Source organism: Pezoporus occidentalis, unplaced genomic scaffold, assembly GCF_034315485.1.
Source record: "Pezoporus occidentalis ecotype Australia unplaced genomic scaffold, CSIRO_AGI_Poc_V1 ctg16, whole genome shotgun sequence".
NCBI lineage: Eukaryota > Metazoa > Chordata > Aves > Psittaciformes > Psittacidae > Pezoporus > Pezoporus occidentalis.
In genome coordinates this window covers 3,108,414-3,126,401 of record NW_026913425.1, presented here as the reverse complement: position 1 = coordinate 3,126,401, position 17,988 = coordinate 3,108,414, and the positions used below count along the sequence as shown (strand labels likewise).

Sequence of the window (17,988 nt, the reverse complement as noted above, 5' to 3'; positions counted from 1 at the left end):
CCCCCAGATCCTTTGCCATAAGGTTACCTTCCTGCCAGTTAAGCAGCCCCCGTCATATACTGGGGCATGGCCTTACTCTTCCTCAGGTGCAGGACCTGATGATGTTCCCTTCAGCCCATTTCTCCGGCCCATCGAGGTTCCTCTGGATGGCAGTGTAAGCTCTTGTGTATGAGCCATTCCTCCCAGGTTTTGTCATCAGCAAACTTGCCGAGGATACATTCTGCCCCATCATCCAGTTAAGTATTGGAGGCGTTGAAAAATAGTGGATCCAGCAATGACCCCAGGGTACACTGCTAGTTAACCAGGCTCCAAACCCTGCCTTTGCATGGCAGAAACTCTGAGGTTTTGGTCTTTCAGACCTCATGTAGGCTCTACATCCACAGCTTTTGTGAAAAGGATTTGCATAAAGTTCCCCTCCATAGTGCCTATACAACTAAGTAGCCTTTAGGGAAAGGATTTAATAAGGTATTTAAGTCGTAATTTTCAGTTTGATGCAACAGATATGTGGAATATTCATTCTCATAGAAAAGAAAAAAAAAAAGACGAAGCACTAATTCGCTTCATCAAGTAGTGACTTGGTGTTGTGAGCAGATTCAGAGCTTGACGGTAGAGACAGCAAGGCCTGAGACCATTTTGGAACAGAAAATATTTTAGTGGGGAAAGAAACTGTGTTACTAGGACTACAAGAAGCTGGTAATCAGCTGGAAACAGGGGGGTTTAGTACAGGTTTGAAATGGAATACAGTTCGGATAGTTTTCTCTACAAGCTGGTTACTGTTTTGAGGATATTGGGGTGAGAAGAGGCAAGAGAGAAAGTTAAGAGGAGGGCATGAGGAGCATGCTGCACAGTAGAAAGCAGACCAAGGAATAGTTCCCTACATGGCAAAAGAAAAATCCCTGGGCAAGGGCAGAACATGGAGCATCTGTATAAATGCCGCAGGGGTGGCAAACATTCTTACAGGAAAGGACACCTTTGAAGGTGGAGTACTGCTGCACTAGATCCTACATATATGAGTAGGTAGTATGTCAATGAGTGTGCAAACTTCAGGTAGTCCTTTTCCAAATGACTTGTCCTAGGAGAAAGAAAAGGGTTTGAATTGGCAAAGGGTTAGAGGCATCTTGTCTTCCAGCTTATGGCATGGTATGGAGGCATGGGGTAGCCACCACATTCCTCAGGAGGCAGTGATTCTCTCTCTGCTCGCATTTAAAGCCTGTTTTTTTTTGCTTTCTAGGAAGTAGTTCCCTATGAAAACTATAGATACAGAGATTTAACTTTACCCAAACATCATACTCATCTGTTTTAACATTTATATATTCTAGAAATATATTTGCTATTACCCAAGCAGTGCTACCAAAAGTGCTACCAACAGTTTGAGAAACAAAAATTAATGATGCTCGTTTAAATATCTTCGCACTTTGGCATTTTAAATATCAGTGCATCCTTTTATTTATACTATTTTTATTATAAAATTCCAAACTTTAATGAACATACTGGAAATCTGAGCTGCAAGTATGGTCTCTCCTGAAACAGAGTCTCCCAGACATCATAAAACTTGCTGTTAGGAACAGAGGACTTCTGAGCAATTTGCTATAGCTTTCAAGACACTATACTACAAATGTTAGCTTTCTGCCAGGTCTTTTGACTTGAGGCTCCCAATGTCCAGCATCTGGGCATTCCTTGCATATCAACTGATCCATTGGCTAATTAAAAGAAGACAAACTTCATATATATCTGCCCCTCTAGCAGGCAGATAGAGGAATTCTGAACTGGGCCAGAAAATTTTCACATATGTAGCCCAATGTAAAGTTTGCAGATGCTTCTACCACTCCCCATACTTTTGGGAAGGAAACTGGGGTAGAAGGAGCAAGAGCTATGTCCTGTAAAGTACAAGATTAAGTACTGGAGGGAACAATGCACATTCGTAAAGCGCTGATTCTTTATTTTCACACTTTGCTGAAGAAGTGCACCATAATCCTTGTTTAAAGCCCTGTATTTTCTAAGATTTCTAAGATTTTGCTCTTCTTGTGATGATACTCTGTAATGCAATGACCATGCTGTGCTCAGAAAAAGCACCTTTTAATACCTTGGCCAGTAAGTTATCCATAATATGCTTTTCTAGATACTCATGATATAGTCACCTTAATATTAGAGTGCAAGATACAGTCAGCTGCATTCAATATAATTAGAATTCACATAATAAAAGGACATCAGTACAGAGCTGTATAAAGAGGACGTAATTAAACCATAGCATACTACTACGACTACCTAAAGGTGTAAAGCTTCCATGGAAACTTTAACATTGCATTTCTTGCATTTTGTGATTGCAAAAGCTCAGCTTCAGTGTTGCTTTAATACAGCATTTTACGCTAAATACTTTTACCAATAGAAGGATTATTTTGAAACCTGTAATTTCTAGGGCTCCTAACACTAACCCAGTTTGTGCAGCAACATTATAAATTATTCAGAAGAAACACTACTAAATTATAGCTCACCACAAAACCTCAACTTGGCTCAAGCCGGTGTGATGAATTATGGATATGTGGTAGCCTCTTCACAGATAAGATCCTAGCAAGTTCTCTTTGGAACCCTGTTTCATCTGCTACAGTGGCTGAAAAACTATATGGCCTGGAAAATGCCACATTAAAACTCAAGGCAAGAGGAATATATCTGCAAATGTAAAACAGGAAAAAAATATTTATTCAAATTACAACCCATTTAAGAGCCAAGTGTACTTGGAAAAATGATGGTTGTGAGGAAAAGCAATGCTGGGACTACTGCTGCATTAGACAGAATTGTTCCAGTCTCAAACCTGCAACTTTTGATTAGACTTCGGTAACTAAAAATGCATTTTAAAATGAAAGTCACTTTTGTAGCTTACTTGTAACATAAATGCTAGCACCTTGAGAGAGCGGGACTTGAGTTTTCAAAGCCAAAGCACATGTTTTGTGTTTCCATTCTTCTTAGGCTGCTTTACTTAAATGCTGAGTAAAAACTGTCTTCAGTTATTCCTATTGTAAGGATTTGTAGAAAACCCTGAAGAAAACACTTTTACACATATTTTGAAGTTTAAGGTCATCTTTAAACTTGTTAACAAAAATGTTCTGATTTCTTGAGTAAAATCTCTTAAACAGTAGTATATTTTATTTCAAAGTTTTTATGGTACCGGAAAATGGTCCTTGTTCTGCTAAATGCCTTTGAAATTTGGCAAACTTTACAATAGCTTTTGTGTAAGGAGACTTGTAATACACACAATAGTAGTATCTTAAATAATCTGCTCCAGGGAGATAAGATTAAGGAATTTCTTAGTTGACAGGCACACATCTTTGCCAGCAATGCCACTATTAAATACTTAATGCTCAGGAGCGGAGATATCAGGCAAACCCTTAAAAAACTTTACTGACTTGTTTAGGACTCGGGGAACTTGAATATCCTCCCAATGGATTAAAACAAAACCAGTTTTGTAAACTTGTGCAGAATTAACTGACATCATCCACTGTTTTCAAACAAAATTCATGACCCTTATATTTATTTTAGAAGTTTTCTTTATTCACACAAAAGAGAAAGTAGTAAAACGTAGTAAGACCCAGAACTCAGACCTTCTTTTAAAAAAAAGTTGTATTTAAAGGAGTTTAATTATGAGATTTACAAAACCAAAAGCACTGAAGTAATGAAATTACTAGCAAATATTAACCTAGTCAGTGCCCATTTATCACAACAGCCTTAATTCTTATCAAAAGCAAATAGTGTATTTTCAGTAATCCAAAATTGCACAGTAAAAACAACCCATCTGAAAAAAGATGGAGGGATCATTCATATGTAGACAAGGGTTTAGATCATCCTAAATAAAGATAACTGTAAACATATTTTTTGCTATAAATCAGCACAGTGGATTTACAAAATCTGTATTTTATAATTTTAAGTCAGAATTTCATAGATACAACATATATGTTTGCATAGTTACTTAACATTTTCATATCAATGCCTATGATGCACTAATTACATTTCATAAATTATGTAGTTTCTAATATGTGTACATATATAAAATTAATATATTGTACTTAATAAATATACCAACTGGTCGCTCCCTTAAAAAGCTCTAAAGCAAGCTTGTAAAGGCATACATGAACATCACTGAACCCAGCTGAATGTGGAACATCAGAATTAGGATGCCACAAAAATACTGCATTTGTTTAATTAAGAAAATTATTAATTTTTCCATCAGTATTTACTTGCTAGACTTCTGAATCTTGCTTTTAATGCAGGGGATATTTACAGGGACACCTGCCAACTTTCAGCAATTAATTTGTGCCTTTTTAATATTGTTTCTTAATGTACATCTAATTTAAGTTCTTTGTATTATTATTGAAATATTGTATTGTTTTCCTGAGAAAAGCTGCTTTTTGCCTGGTACATAGAATTTATTTTAGACCTAAGTCTCTGGTTTGGCTTCAATCCCAGAATATCCTTATTTCTAAACAAGCTGCAAAGCATGTCAAATAGGCATCATGATTAAAAAGCTGCAGTCTTCACTGTGGATTCTGCACCATATTAATCCCTGTTATAACTCCATTTATTTCACTGCAGTTACATTTCTTAATATAATTGCCATGTTTGGTTTCAGTATAAAATAAGAAAATGGCATACTTAAAATGAAGCACTGTACTGACAGAATTTCATTATTTAAGACCTGGTGCTGGAGACTAATAACAGCATAAATGACCATATATTGCAGCTGGTTGTGAAACTGTTTCAAGTGAGTTCAGTTATTTCCCAGTAGAAAAAGGATGAATCTGTGAGTCCATGTGTTTAATGACTCTTAATCAGGTAACATTTTTAAAAGCAGCAGTATCAAATGCTCTTTTATAAGTCTGTTTGCTATGGCAAAGCACATTCTAAACATATACCTATCACTGTTCCCAGAGGCCTTCTGTGGTGCCAAGAGACAGAGAAAAAACCTGTTGGCTTTTCTTTAAGATTAGATGAATGTTTCCACACAGGCACTGGAGTTTTCCTTCATTTTTCCTCCTTCAACTATTGAACATTGACCTGCTTTGACCAAAATTTCCAGCACTATTTACTTGCAGACAGCAATTGTACCTTGAGAACTTCAATTCTGAAAATTTCCATAAAATTGCAAATAGCACTGAACAAGAACTTCCGTGTTGCAGATTGTTTCCATCCTATGAGAGAGATTGCAGCTGGTTTCTCAGAGACCTCATGAAAGTCACACTCTTTTCTATCTGTCAGAATTAAATACTGTTTATAGAGGCTGAATTCAGCCTCTGTTTATATTACAGATCATAAATTTCTTTCATTGATCATTTGGTTCTTTTGTTGCTGCCCCAATAAATTAGTTTTACCAACTGTTTTGTTACAATAAATACACAATTTTTATTCTAAACCAGTATTTCTCTTTGGAGGCAGAAACACAATACCAGTCCTAAACATAGCTTGGGGTGTTTGTTTGTTTTTTTTTTCTGGGGGGGGGGAGGGCGGGGGATAATCTGGTGGAATCTCTAGTGCTAGGTCTCAAATTCCATGCTATACACTTGCTGAGTATCTTTTGACCAGTAGTCTGATTCTTTGCTTTCATGACTAAAACCATAAGTAAGGCTTTGCAAGTCTTTCCTGACAGAAGAGAATCTAACCTGTTAACTTTGCAAGATCACAGTCAGGGTCAGGAAGTAAGAAGGCACATACTGGAAAAAAAAAACCAAAACCCAACCAAAACAGAACAGCTCTCAGCACATCAAAGCACAGAGATTTGTCTCAGAAGGCTGTCATGGATTTGTAATGTGTCAGGTTATTTCAGGTGCCTTGCTGAAATACGCAGCTATTTTGACAAGTGGTTGCAGGTAAAACATGGAGAATAAGTCCTTAAGAGTGAACAGTCTCCCAAAAAACCCCACAATTAAATTTAGCTGTAGGTTAAAGCAGAAACAAAATATCAGGGTGCCTTGTGCCAAGGAATGGAGGAAAAGGATACAAGTTAAAACACAGCAACACAAGTTACTTTAATCAGGTAAACACATTGCTAATTTTTTTTTTTCATTGTATAAAAAATATTGATGCTTAATACACTGCTATAAACACTGCCTGCTACCAGGTGTATCAACTGTATTAGGTTGCATTTATTGTAGACCCATGGTAAATGTGAGAAACCTCGAAGAATTACATATTATTGGTTAATGGGTAGATTATGGCAAGAAAAGTGACAAATGGTATGGAGAACACCATGTGAATGGGCCAAACTGAGAACTCCAGCTACCAGGAGTTGCATCACTGGCTTTTAACAGGTAAGACACAAATTTCTGCCTTGAGCAGAAACTCAGCTGAGTTCCAGATGAAAACTGAAGTCCATAACTGGGCACTGGTAGGATTCTCATGAAACTAAAGACCTATTCATCCTCTACGCAAACTCTCTTGGGATTGAATTTCTTCACAGGGAAGAACTCTTCCTTCATCCCAGTACTTCTCATTTAAATTCGCTATCAATACCCCACAAGCAACTCACAGTGGACTTTTAAACATTTGTAAATCATATCCGTTACCCTAGCGCTAATCATAGCTGTGCACTGACCACAGATCACAGCCAAGATGGAAAAGTTCTTGGGAGAATTCTTTGTTATGCACAAACTTGCCTTTGGTAGCCTTTCTGCAGTCTGACTACAACAGGACCATTCAGCTTCGTCTCTTCTACCACTAACCCCTGAAGTGGCCATGTAGCCCTTAAGCGCAGAGAACTCCAACTGTAGCACAGATGAAAAATGTCTCAGGAAATAACAGGATTGGCAGCCTGTCTGCAGTCCCTTTTCACCTAGATCCCTAGGCTTTGTCTCTTTGAACCTTAATGCTAGAAGTCCATGGAGCTTTTACACCAGACAGCCCCAAATATGCCACAGATCAAAAAATCCCCAGCGATCTTCTTCTGCAGCCCAGACTTTCCCTCAACAGCCCCAATCAGTTAGACCCCTAGCAACCATCCTTTCCTCACCTTAAATGTGCTGTAACCCCAAGTTAACTGGGGACTGTAACTCCAAGTAAACCCAAACAAGGTCCTCACTGAAGTTTTCCAGGGTAATTCTTATGCAGACCAAACTGACCCGAGGCAGCCCCTTCACAGACAGTTCCCTAGGAACTCTCTCTCTTCTAATCCTAAAATTGCCCAGAACCCATTTTCTGCAGCCCAAACCTTCCTTTGACAGTTTCTCTATAGTCCCACTCCACCTAGACCCCTAGGCTTTCTCTTTCTGAGCTCAAACGCTACCCTTAAACCAAGCTATGTGCTGGTACCTCAAATAAAAAAAACAAACCAACAACAACAACAAAACTAAAATAACAATAAAAAACGCCAAGATAAAGAACTATTAAGAAAAACTTGTTTATAGCTAAACATACCTTCAGCACTACCTTTGCAGCTTCACTCCGTATCTGCCACCAGGGTTTATCTCTCGAATATAATGCTAACCATAGCCATGGGCTGACCCTTGTACAAGCATCCCAAGCCATGGCCAAGATGAGAAAGTTCTGAGAGAAGGATTTTTTTTGCAACCCAAACCTTTCCTCACCAGTCCATCTGCAGCCCTGCTCTTCCTGGGCCCCTGTGCTTTGTCTCTTTCTGATCAATTAAGTCTATCTATGGATGGTCAGGGCCTTAAGCATGATGACCTGGCCTGCACTCAGCAAGCCCTCAAGTCAAGATCTGAGGTGAGCGTGACCCAGTTTACACCCTCCCTCTCAAAGAGGGAAGCTTCAGCAGTGTGTCAGTACGTGCACAGACTCATTATTTCAGCACCTGCTCAATAGCAAGAGTTCACTTATGGGAATTGTCATTCTCCAGAGGGGGGAATTAAATCCTGATTTGGCTTGTATCTTCTGAATTCTGGATCTGTCCAGGTGCAAGCATTTTAGCTCATTCACAACTGAGAGTTTATCCCAGCACACCTACAATCTCTGGCGGCCATTCTTCTATTCAAATTATCTTTTATAATATTCAAATTTTATCTTTTATCATACTTACACGGTTTACTCAGTATTAGCTTTCTGACACACGTCTGAAGAGCAGCTCAGTACAAGCGGACAGGCACCTTACAAAGCAAAACACCCACACTGTTGGCCGTAGCCAGAGCGGGTGGTCAGCGGGGCACTGTAACCTGAGCACGGTGAAGCCGCCAGAGCTTGCGCAGACAAGCCATTTCCAAGCCATGACAGCTGGGACAGGGAACACACACGCCGTGAGCCCGGGCTTTCAGTTCCGCCCTCACGGGGACGCGACGAAGAAGCCGCTCCCTCTCAAGAGCCAGTCGGTGTCTCCCGAGCCTGGCACAGCTGCGCAGGACCGGGGCGGCTGCTGCCCCGCCTCACAGCCCCGCGCCCCAGCACAACGGCAGGCCGCGGCCACCAGCAGCATTTGCATGCGCTGCCGGTGCTCCGCCGTGCCGCCAGGGGGAGGCGAGCGCGGATAGCGGCGGTGTGGAGCGGCATGGAGCAGAGCGGAGAGGGCACTTCCTGACGGCGGCGGCATATCCGGGTCAGAGGGTTGCGCGCAGTCGCAGTTGCCTCCGCCCGCTTCCGTCTGGCGCCGCTGTGGAGGCTGTTTTCGGTGTCGCTTACCTTCGCCGTACCACGACGTAAGCGTTCCGGTGCTGCGCGGGGGTGCCCTGTTGTTGTGGGGAGAGGTGCCGGGGGCTGGAACTCGAGGGTTGGAGGGTGGCTGCGGACGACTCCCGCGGAGACCGGAGCCATCGGGCGCTAAGGCTGGGGGGCTGGCGGGGCTCCTGCCCCTGTGGGAGCGGCGAGCACGCTTGGGCTTGACTGCACGGAAGTGTACCGGCGTTCACTTGTGTGCTTCCTTCAAGAGTCTGCGTTTATTTGGAAACGCCCCCCGCCCCTGCGACGGGTGTGCCTGAGTTGTAAAGTTTATGGAACTTTGTGGGGCGCCTGGGAGGTTCTGCCCAGGTAACCTCTGCCGAGGGGCGTGGTAAATGCCGCCACGCTACTGTGGGACCGCAGCGTTACTGCACTGTTTTGGTTTCGGTTTGGGAAAGTAACTCCTCCTGTCTGATGTTTGCAGCTCCAAAGACTAAAACGAACGTGTTATTTTTGTAACTCAATCTTGAATTCTGGTGCGCAGTTGTGTTACTGATTAACAGCCTCCATAAGCCGCTTATGTGTGTGATGCTGAGAGTGCCAGGGCAGCCTAGAGGTCAATGAGGTGTGTTGATATTTGTTACATTGTCTCTCTAGTAGAAATGTCATGCAGTTCGGTTTCTATTTTTCAGTAGAAGTGGAAGTAAACATCCCCCAAATAACTTTCATTAATACATAATACTTCCCTGCTTCCCTTTCTCAAGCTTCCCACCCTCCCCCGCAAAAAAAAAAAAAAAAACAAACAAAAAACAACCAAACCAAACAAAAAAAAAAAAAACAAAACAAAGCAAAACCCAAGAAAACCAAACAATAAAACCCAACCAAAACTGACAGCATTAGTCTCGACAGGTTTTTTTGGGGCTAGTACAGTAGTGTCCATGTAGGTAGTACTAGGTCTTTAGTAGTCTGGGAATGAGGTAAAACCTGAGCAAATAAACACCTTGGTATTTATCTGCCAGTGTCCCATTGTAATGCTGTCTGCAGTGACAGTGAACAGCTATCTGAGGAGGTTAAAATCTGGCACCACTCCATATTGGTAGGTGAAAGAAGACTTCAGGGCTGTGGTAATGGTGGGGCCTTACTACAATAAAGTTAGGACTTTAAAGTAACTGTTAACAAAATAATAACTGATAATAAAATAACTTTTTATTTCAGTGTATGAGAATGCCTATTAATGTAACTGCTAATACAATTTTTATATTTATATATATGTATATATACTCATTTTGGTAATCGAGAGACTGTAAAAGTAATAATTTTATTCCAGACTTAGACTACTGTGTGATGATAGGATTTCCATGCCGGGGCATGGACCTGCCAGTGCTTTTTCCAATTGTATTGCTGTAGCATTGGATTGATAAAAAGTTTTTAATGTAATAATCAGGGAAATACTGCTGTTGTTCTTATGACTTCTAACATTTACAGTTAAAAGTTTTGTGAAAAAACTTATCTTGTCTTTGAATCCCTGTATGGCTCTAATTCATATGCAGAGTATTGAGATCAGTCATGTACAACTGCTTGTCAGTGACACATCTTTGCAGGACTCTTATTTAAGAGTTAAAGCATATTCTTAAATAAGCATATTCATGTTCTTATGGTGTAGCCCAGTGTTTATTCCCATGTATTGTGACTCTCATTGTGGAATGTTTGAAGCAAGAAACATATACCACTGCAATATGTTACGTTTCCTTGAGATGAAAACTCCTATGTTTTGTGTCATGTAATTTTTCTAAAATTAAAATGGAGGGGAGCAAATAATAATTCACCTTTAAACATAAAGTGCGTAGTAATTGTAAAACATAACAGCATGTAGTATTTTTATTTAGTGTCATGTCCAGAAAGGAAATAAAACTAGCCTACAATCACAATTCTTTTCAGCAATCTCTGAATATATATCCTAGATTATTTGGATTTTTAAACTAAGTGTTTAGAAGGTAACTAGTATTTCTTGTTGGCTAATTTATTTATTTTTTTTTTTCCCTCCTTTAAGTGTAGGTAAAAAGATACATGTGCACTTCAAGTAGAAAGGAGCATGTTCCCAAATCACTCCAGCTTGGGTTGTCCACCCTTCCCTCCAAAACATCAACAACGGAGTAATTTCTTCAGTAAGATTCCTGTGAATGTGCTACCCACTCTTGTCTCTCAGCAGCATCTTATTGAGACTCAGTTTAATTTGCAGAATGCAGTGTAAGTACAGTAAAGTTTTGATAGGTATTGGCTTCAGACTGTCTTTTGAAAGAAATATTTCTGTTTATGAAACATGTTTTTCACTGGCTTTAGCATTAATCTGCATTCAACTTTAAAATATAGGAAGGTGTCGTGTAAAATAGAGCTATGTAATTTCTGTTGATGACTTGCAAGTTTTAATGCTCTCTTCCATTGTGCATAATGCATAAAATGCCATTGCATTGATTAGAGTTAATAATCCACGCTTTAGTTTTAAACATCTTCAGTTGTATTTGTCACCATAGTCTTCTTTAAGGTCTTAAATTTAACAGTACCTTAAGTTAATTTGTTTGCTAACCCCTTCTTACACTTGTGCTGTGAAGAATTACCTTCAATTTTTTTTAAATGAAATATGTATGCTGAAGTATCTCTTTGTTTGAATAGAAAAGACAGATGTACTGCGTCGAAGAGAAAAAAAAAACAAAAACCAGGACTTGCTGAGTTTAACATTTGCTTAAGAAAAACTACCAACCCATAAAAAGCACCTTAGTTATATGAATAATTGTTACTGACTGTAATATTTTCAGGGCTGTTTTGAGTGATAACCTTGCAACTACTCGAGATGCTACACTGCGGCCAGTGGCTTATGTAAGTGGCAGTCCAGTACGTGTGTCTGATGCCCCCATGTCATTCCGAGGAAGAAAGTAAGTTCTTTGTGTGTACAATTAACTCCAGTCGTAATGTGCCCTTGGTGAAGCTCATCTCTTAAGAATTTCTCGTGCAACTTGCATGTTGTTAGAAATTGCAATATTGAATTTTTTTTTGATGGGCCATGTCATAGCCCTTCAAAGCAATCACGTACCTGCTTTTGAGAATTTTGATATTAAATGCCTTAGTATGTATTGTTTTTCTTTCCCGGCAGCTGTAGCCTTACAGAATTGTGATTTCTGTGTTTTATTTTAATACTATAGTAGACAGTAGTCTGTATGTGTTAGCAAATTGAGTGTTGTCTTCCTGTTAATTTGTCAGGTTAGGAGTAAGAGTGCACCTTCAATATTTTGTGGAAATTGTGATGTTTTTCTGGACACTAGATACACTAGATGTTTCTCCTGATTGTCTGAATTGTGTTGCCTTTTTTTTTTCCCCCAAATACGAAGTCCTAAATTCAAGTCATATGTAAGTTCCTTTTAAAAAGAAGAATTTTATGGAGTCATATTTTTTCTACTTTTAAAAAAACTGAACTTACTTGAAATTACCTATCTTCCTTTGTTACTTTAGTTACAACAGAGGAATTTCAGATGAATGTACAGTTTTACTTTTAACATTCTAGAAAAATGGAAAGTTTCTTATCAGTTCAGAAACAGTAGCTGATACGTGTTTGTAGGGATTTCCTCTTGACCAGTTTGGCTTATGGAAAGTTATGCTGTGTTAGGAGATTTGCAGTCAATTAGCAAATCCTTAGATCTTGAGTGGACTCTTAAGATATTTTTGGTGAACATGAGTTCATGCAAGTTCTTCCCAGTCAAAATAGGTTGAAACATTGTTATGTCTTGATTTAGTGTTACATTATGAGTTCTTTTAAGGTTGTGGGTAGGTATCGTTATCTGAAATTCTCTTAGACTTGAAAACTGAAATGATGACTTGAGGTCTTTTCAGTTAAATTGATGAAAACAGTTGAATGCTATCTTTCCAGGTCCCCAGACTGCTTTGATGCTGGCTTTTGTAACTACAAGAAATGACCATAATTTTATTCACACTTAATTCATTGATATATATGAATATTTGATTTCATGATTTTTTAATTAGAAAAATGGGTGAGTACCCACGTACAGGTTAACTTTGTGATATTTGGTGTATAAACAAAATGTAGAATAGTTAGGGTTGGAAAGGACCGTAAGATCATCTAGTTCCAACCCCCCTGCCATGGGCAGGGAAACCTCACGCTAAACCATGTCACCCATGGCTCTGTCCAGCCTGGCCTTGAACACCGCCAGAAATGGAGCATTCACAACTTCTGTGGGCAACCCATTCCAGTGTCTTACCACCCTAACAGGAAATAATTTCTTCCTTATATCCAATCTAAACTTCCCCTGTTGAAGTTCTAACCCGTTACCCCTTGTCCTGTCACTACAGTCCCTAGTGAAGAGTCCCTCCCCAGCATCCCTACAGGCCCCCTTCAGATACTGGAAGGCTGCTATGAGGTCTCCACACAGCCTTCTCTTCTCCAGGCTGAACAGCCCCAACTTTCTCAGCCTGTCTTCATATCGGAGGTGCTCCAGTCCCCTGATCATGAATGTCCTTGCTTATTCTTACTGTGGATGTGCCACAGTATTCAACACTGGCCAGCTTTCTGTACAAATTCTTAATGAAGAGTTCAGATGCCAAGGGGTTGTCTGTAAGATCACTTTAAATATATCTTTTCAAGTGTATTTGAATTCTGTGAGAAATTACTTAATAAGGAGATACAGACTACTCTCTGGAAATGAGACATGATGTTTATGACTGTGTAGCTTAATACAGTCATTAATTTGATTTGTCAAATAACTTTCTTTTTTGCCCAGATTATACAGTTAACTTGTCTGTACAATCTAAGAAACAGACAAATGCTACATTTTGAATGGCTATTGCGATGTTTCTGTTCCTTCCCTCCCCGCTACTGAATTTATTTTATTCATCACTGGGTATTCAGAACTCAAAAAACTTCTCACTGCAGTTGAATTGATTTAAAACAAAAGTACCTTTATGTAGTCTGTGCATATCTTTGACCAAAAAAAAAAATGTTGTCAGTGAAATGGTATGACCGACTTTTGCAGTTGTGTGTTCTTTCTTCCCATACCACATTTATTTCATCTAATGTCTAGGATGAGCATGCCTTTTGTTCTGCAGAATACTTGCTTTTAATAGTCGTGTAATTAAGGTGTGGTGTTTTTAGTTTGTAGCAACTGTCTTTTAATCATAATTTGGAGTTTGCAAACTAGAGGAATTACTGTCTCCCCCTTTTGTGTTTTTGCTGGGGGGTATTTTGTTTGGTTTGCATTTCATTTTTGTTTGTTTGCTTTTTAGGAGACTAAGTGAACAAAGTGTCCCATATAATGTCAAGCGGCACCGACTGCATTCACATCATTCTGAAACAGCTGGAATTAACCAAGCAGTGCTTTTACCAGAAGAACGTAGATACTCTTTTCCAGGATCATTTCAATCTCCACTCTTTCATGCACATCACGTCCCAGATTTAACTGGATCTGTACCTCTGGTTCGATATACTTTGTTTCCAGAACCTACACAAACCACTCTCCCTGTGGCCAAAGATAAGGTAGTATCTTTGTATGTCTGTGCCTTACATCTGCCTTCTGAGTAGGCAGGGTTCGATATCAATGAGGAATATCAGTAAATGTGGCTGCCACTATGGTGCTATGTAGCCTTCCTGTGTGCTTGGGTTTGGAGCACATTTTGGGGGTAGGAGATTTAGTTTCAGTACTAATGTCAGGAAACCTGTATGTCTGCTCCAAGAAGTAGAAATTGGAGGAAAGTTCTATTTGTCACCTGACTGAGGGTAGTGAGAATACTGATGAAAAAAGGCCACCCTAGTAATGTCAGAGAAGCTTGTTTTGAGTACATAGGATATTGGGCCTGTAAAGATGTTTTGTGCCTCTCATCAGGAGATAAAAGTCACTATTTTAGCTATGCTGTAATAGGAAAGAGGTTGTCTTATTTAGGTGGACGGTGGAGTTGCTACTCTGATTTTTTTTGTTCTTTTTTAGTTAAAAAACCCAAAACATGGCTCATCAGTCTTCATACTTCTGCTGCACCAACATGACAGATTTTTTTAGTATAAAATGCCTGTTGATTACAGCATATAAGTGTCATGAAAGAGAAACAATATCTCCTTCCACCAAAGATCTGACTTCTACCACATCTTCATTAGTTTCTGTGGGATAAAAAAAAAAAGCTAACTTTAATCAGTTTTAATACTTATTTTTCTTCTTGTTGCTGGTAGGCAAACTGTTGATGTTAAAGTCAGGAGATACTGCTTATTCCTTGAAAGGCTGCAGATGTTAATAATGCAGAAAATATTTTTCTGTGGGTAGACATAACAGATTGAAGGAATTTAAAAACTTTGCAGGATTTTCTTTTGGGGAGTTGTTCAATATGAATTCCAGTGCAGTTTAACTCTAGACAATGTAATAGGTCATGCAAAATACAGTCTTCTGTATTTCATGTAATTGCATCTCTTTCAGGAAAGGATGTTCATTTTTCTGTATCTTTACTTTTTGAATATGTATATCTAGTTAAGTCAGCAGGTTTTGGAGTTATTTCAAGCATGTCAACAACAGACTTGTGATTTGCACAAAAAAGAGGTCTGCAGAACACAACTCCAGAGAGAAATTCGGCGACTTTTTCCACGTATGTTTTGAATTTGTTTACTATCAATTTGAATGTTCTTTAGGCTTGTGGTTCTTCCTTCTTCTTGAACTATGATGCGTCACATCAGTTTTTATTCTGTGATTCCTCTATTACAGACAGCAGACTCTTTTTGGTTGGGTCCTCCCTGAATGGGTTTGGCACTCGTAGCAGTGATGGTGACTTGTGCCTGGTGGTTAAAGAAGAACCAGTAAGTAACATAAAACATAAATAAAGTATCTTTTTAAAATGTCTGTGCTTTTATAAGGCTGGATTCTAAAATGTGAAACAAATGCTCATATCCTTTTGATTATATAACGTATCTTTGCATTTATAATACCTATGAACTGTGGGACAAATAATGTTGCAGATACGAGTTTAACCCTATAAACCCTTTAGGCCAACAAAACATTTAAAAAATAAGCATTACCTTGCTCTGTATGTGGAAAACACACAGCAAAACAGGGAAGTAAGTTGCCTAGAATCATGAAGAGAATTTAGAGAATGCTGCCTCATTTTAGATGCAGGAAAAACTTGTAAGTTTTTTTTGTTCATTGTTTAGATTCATTTTAGTGAGCAGGTGTAAGTATGAGTTTGATATACAAAAAATCTGAAGTATTTTTGAGTGGAAATGTTTGAGTTGAGTTTATGTTGAGGAAAAGATGTAACAAAAAATCTAAAGAAAGCATAATTTTGAAAGAATGGAAGTAGCATTGCAAAGGAAGGAGAGGACTTTTTTGTGTAAGTGGGGCTATGTTTTCATAAAATTCTTTGATTTGTGAATGTCTGATAGTAGCTTTGCATATCAAATACAAATTGTTCTCTGCGGTGTTTACCACACTAAAGGTATATGTAGACTGTGGAATGTTTTGGTATACATGCTTATGTCTTACTCTGAGAATTAATTTTATTTGAAAAGCAAAGTGTGATTACTTGGAACATTTAAATGAGAGATACTGTAATTTTAATACCATATTCCAGGTAAATCAGAAGACTGAAGCAAGAAACATCCTCAGCTTAGTCCAAAACCTCTTCAGTACTAGCCTTTGTAAGTTCCTGGCTACAGTGAGGTGGTAAGATTACTGGCAATTCTGAAAGAGATATTGATGCACAGTTGTAACTAATGTATGTAATTGAATCTTATCTAGCTTCTAATCACAGTATTGTTTGGAGAAAAGCTATAAATGTTTAGTAATGCCACCTATCTTGGTGCTGATGGATAGTAATCAAAAAAAGTTAACATTTGCCTCGCAGACTAGTGGACTTCAAGAATGGATGGCATCTAAAATGACTGAATTGTGGACCCTGGTGGGATTGGAGGGCATGAGCAGAGAAGTAGATTTCTGTTAGGGACACCTCTGTCAGTGAAGTCCTTCTGCTTCTTTAGATTGCAATGCTTTCCTGGGAACAATGCTCTTAAGAATTTTTAAAATGTCACTCAGAGCAGACTGTGTAGAATTGAGGAGGGTGGGGGATAGGGAACCTTGATACCAGTGAAATAATTAACATAGCTGCCTAGTGAAGAAAATACTAAATGTTGACAGTACCAGTGCATATAGGCAAAACAGGTCAATTTATAATTCTTGTAAGTTCTTGTTTTGGGCAGTTCCTGACTTAAATGTGAGTACCCTTAACTTCAGATCAGCTTTTGTACCATCCTTGTGGAATTAGAAAAGACCCTGTCATTTATTGATATAAGTGACTGCCCTCCCCTTACTTCTCAGACTTGTGGTATGTTCTTTAATGCCACTCCTTATATTGCTGTTCTGAACTGTCCTGCAATGGTAAAAGGAAAGGACAAACAATAAGTTTAAATGCAGACTTCAGAATTTCTTTAGTGGCAAATGTGTGTACCTGGATCTCAGCAGCTTACTTGGAGAGACTTGACAGATCCATTATAGAATGGGTAGCTGATACTTAATGGCTTATTACTATCGTATATTGATGTTTACATTAGGAAGTCCAGAACTTAGTTTGGTTTAGCCCAGGATACAAGTCATTCTGGTGCTTTCTGAGAAGTACAGTGATAAAATTGTTGTGTTTTCAGTAATCAGAAAGAGAGCATCTACATAAGCTTACTTGTTTTCCAAGAGGCTGTATTCTGCGACAGCGCTTTAGACAAAATCAAGTTTGTTTGCTGGGGAATATGAGTATTGGAAAGACATGTTTATGTGTGTGATCCCTGAAGGATTTTTGTTTGTGCCATTGCTCATTTCTAATGCTTTTTTTGATGTTTTTTTTGATAATTATCTGCTTCTTGCAAGTGGCTTTGGTCAGCTTCATTTAATCAAAATGTTCTTTGGAAAGTAAGGCAGGGCAAAACACTGCTGATGCTACTGCTCTTGTCAGACTGTCCTAGTTGTGGGTATGTAGATCCAGAACCTCTTGGATCATCTCTTTATGATCTTAACATGGGCATGAGTTCTTAACATCTAGCCATCTGTCAGTGTGTTTGTGTATAGGTGCTCTGTGGACAGAGCTTATAGATGTTATCTGAAAATGTTCACCTGATTCAAAAATGAAAGGTTTTGCCATATGGGTCTTTCCATTTGGATTTAGTTCATTTACAAACCGTATCTCGACTGTGCTAAGGTTCATGCCTTTTGCCCAAATTCATATGTGACCTACAGGCTCTGCTTTTCTTTGTCTTTTCCATTACTTTCTTGGCTGCATTTCTTATTCAGGATCATGGGGACTACTAAATATACCCTGAGATATCGTTAAGAATAGGGAAATTTGCGGGTGATAACGACTGACAGAACAGTTTCAGGG

The 17,988-nt window shown here is 38.9% G+C and overlaps 1 protein-coding gene across 2 annotated transcripts in view; it reads left to right on the top strand.

Moving 5' to 3' along the window:
• The first annotated feature begins 10,639 nt into the window (after positions 1–10,639).
• Positions 10,640–17,988, top strand: part of TENT2 (terminal nucleotidyltransferase 2) — a 34,692-nt gene continuing 27,343 nt past the window's right edge. For both annotated transcript variants that reach the window (XM_062612352.1, XM_062612351.1), the window contains exons 1-6: positions 10,640–10,836; positions 11,403–11,519; positions 13,879–14,128; positions 15,105–15,219; positions 15,336–15,427; positions 16,198–16,264. In XM_062612352.1, coding sequence (XP_062468336.1) covers positions 10,682–10,836; positions 11,403–11,519; positions 13,879–14,128; positions 15,105–15,219; positions 15,336–15,427; positions 16,198–16,264 — 796 coding nt within the window. In that variant the 5' untranslated portion in view covers positions 10,640–10,681. The remainder of the gene's footprint in view (positions 10,837–11,402; positions 11,520–13,878; positions 14,129–15,104; positions 15,220–15,335; positions 15,428–16,197; positions 16,265–17,988) is intronic.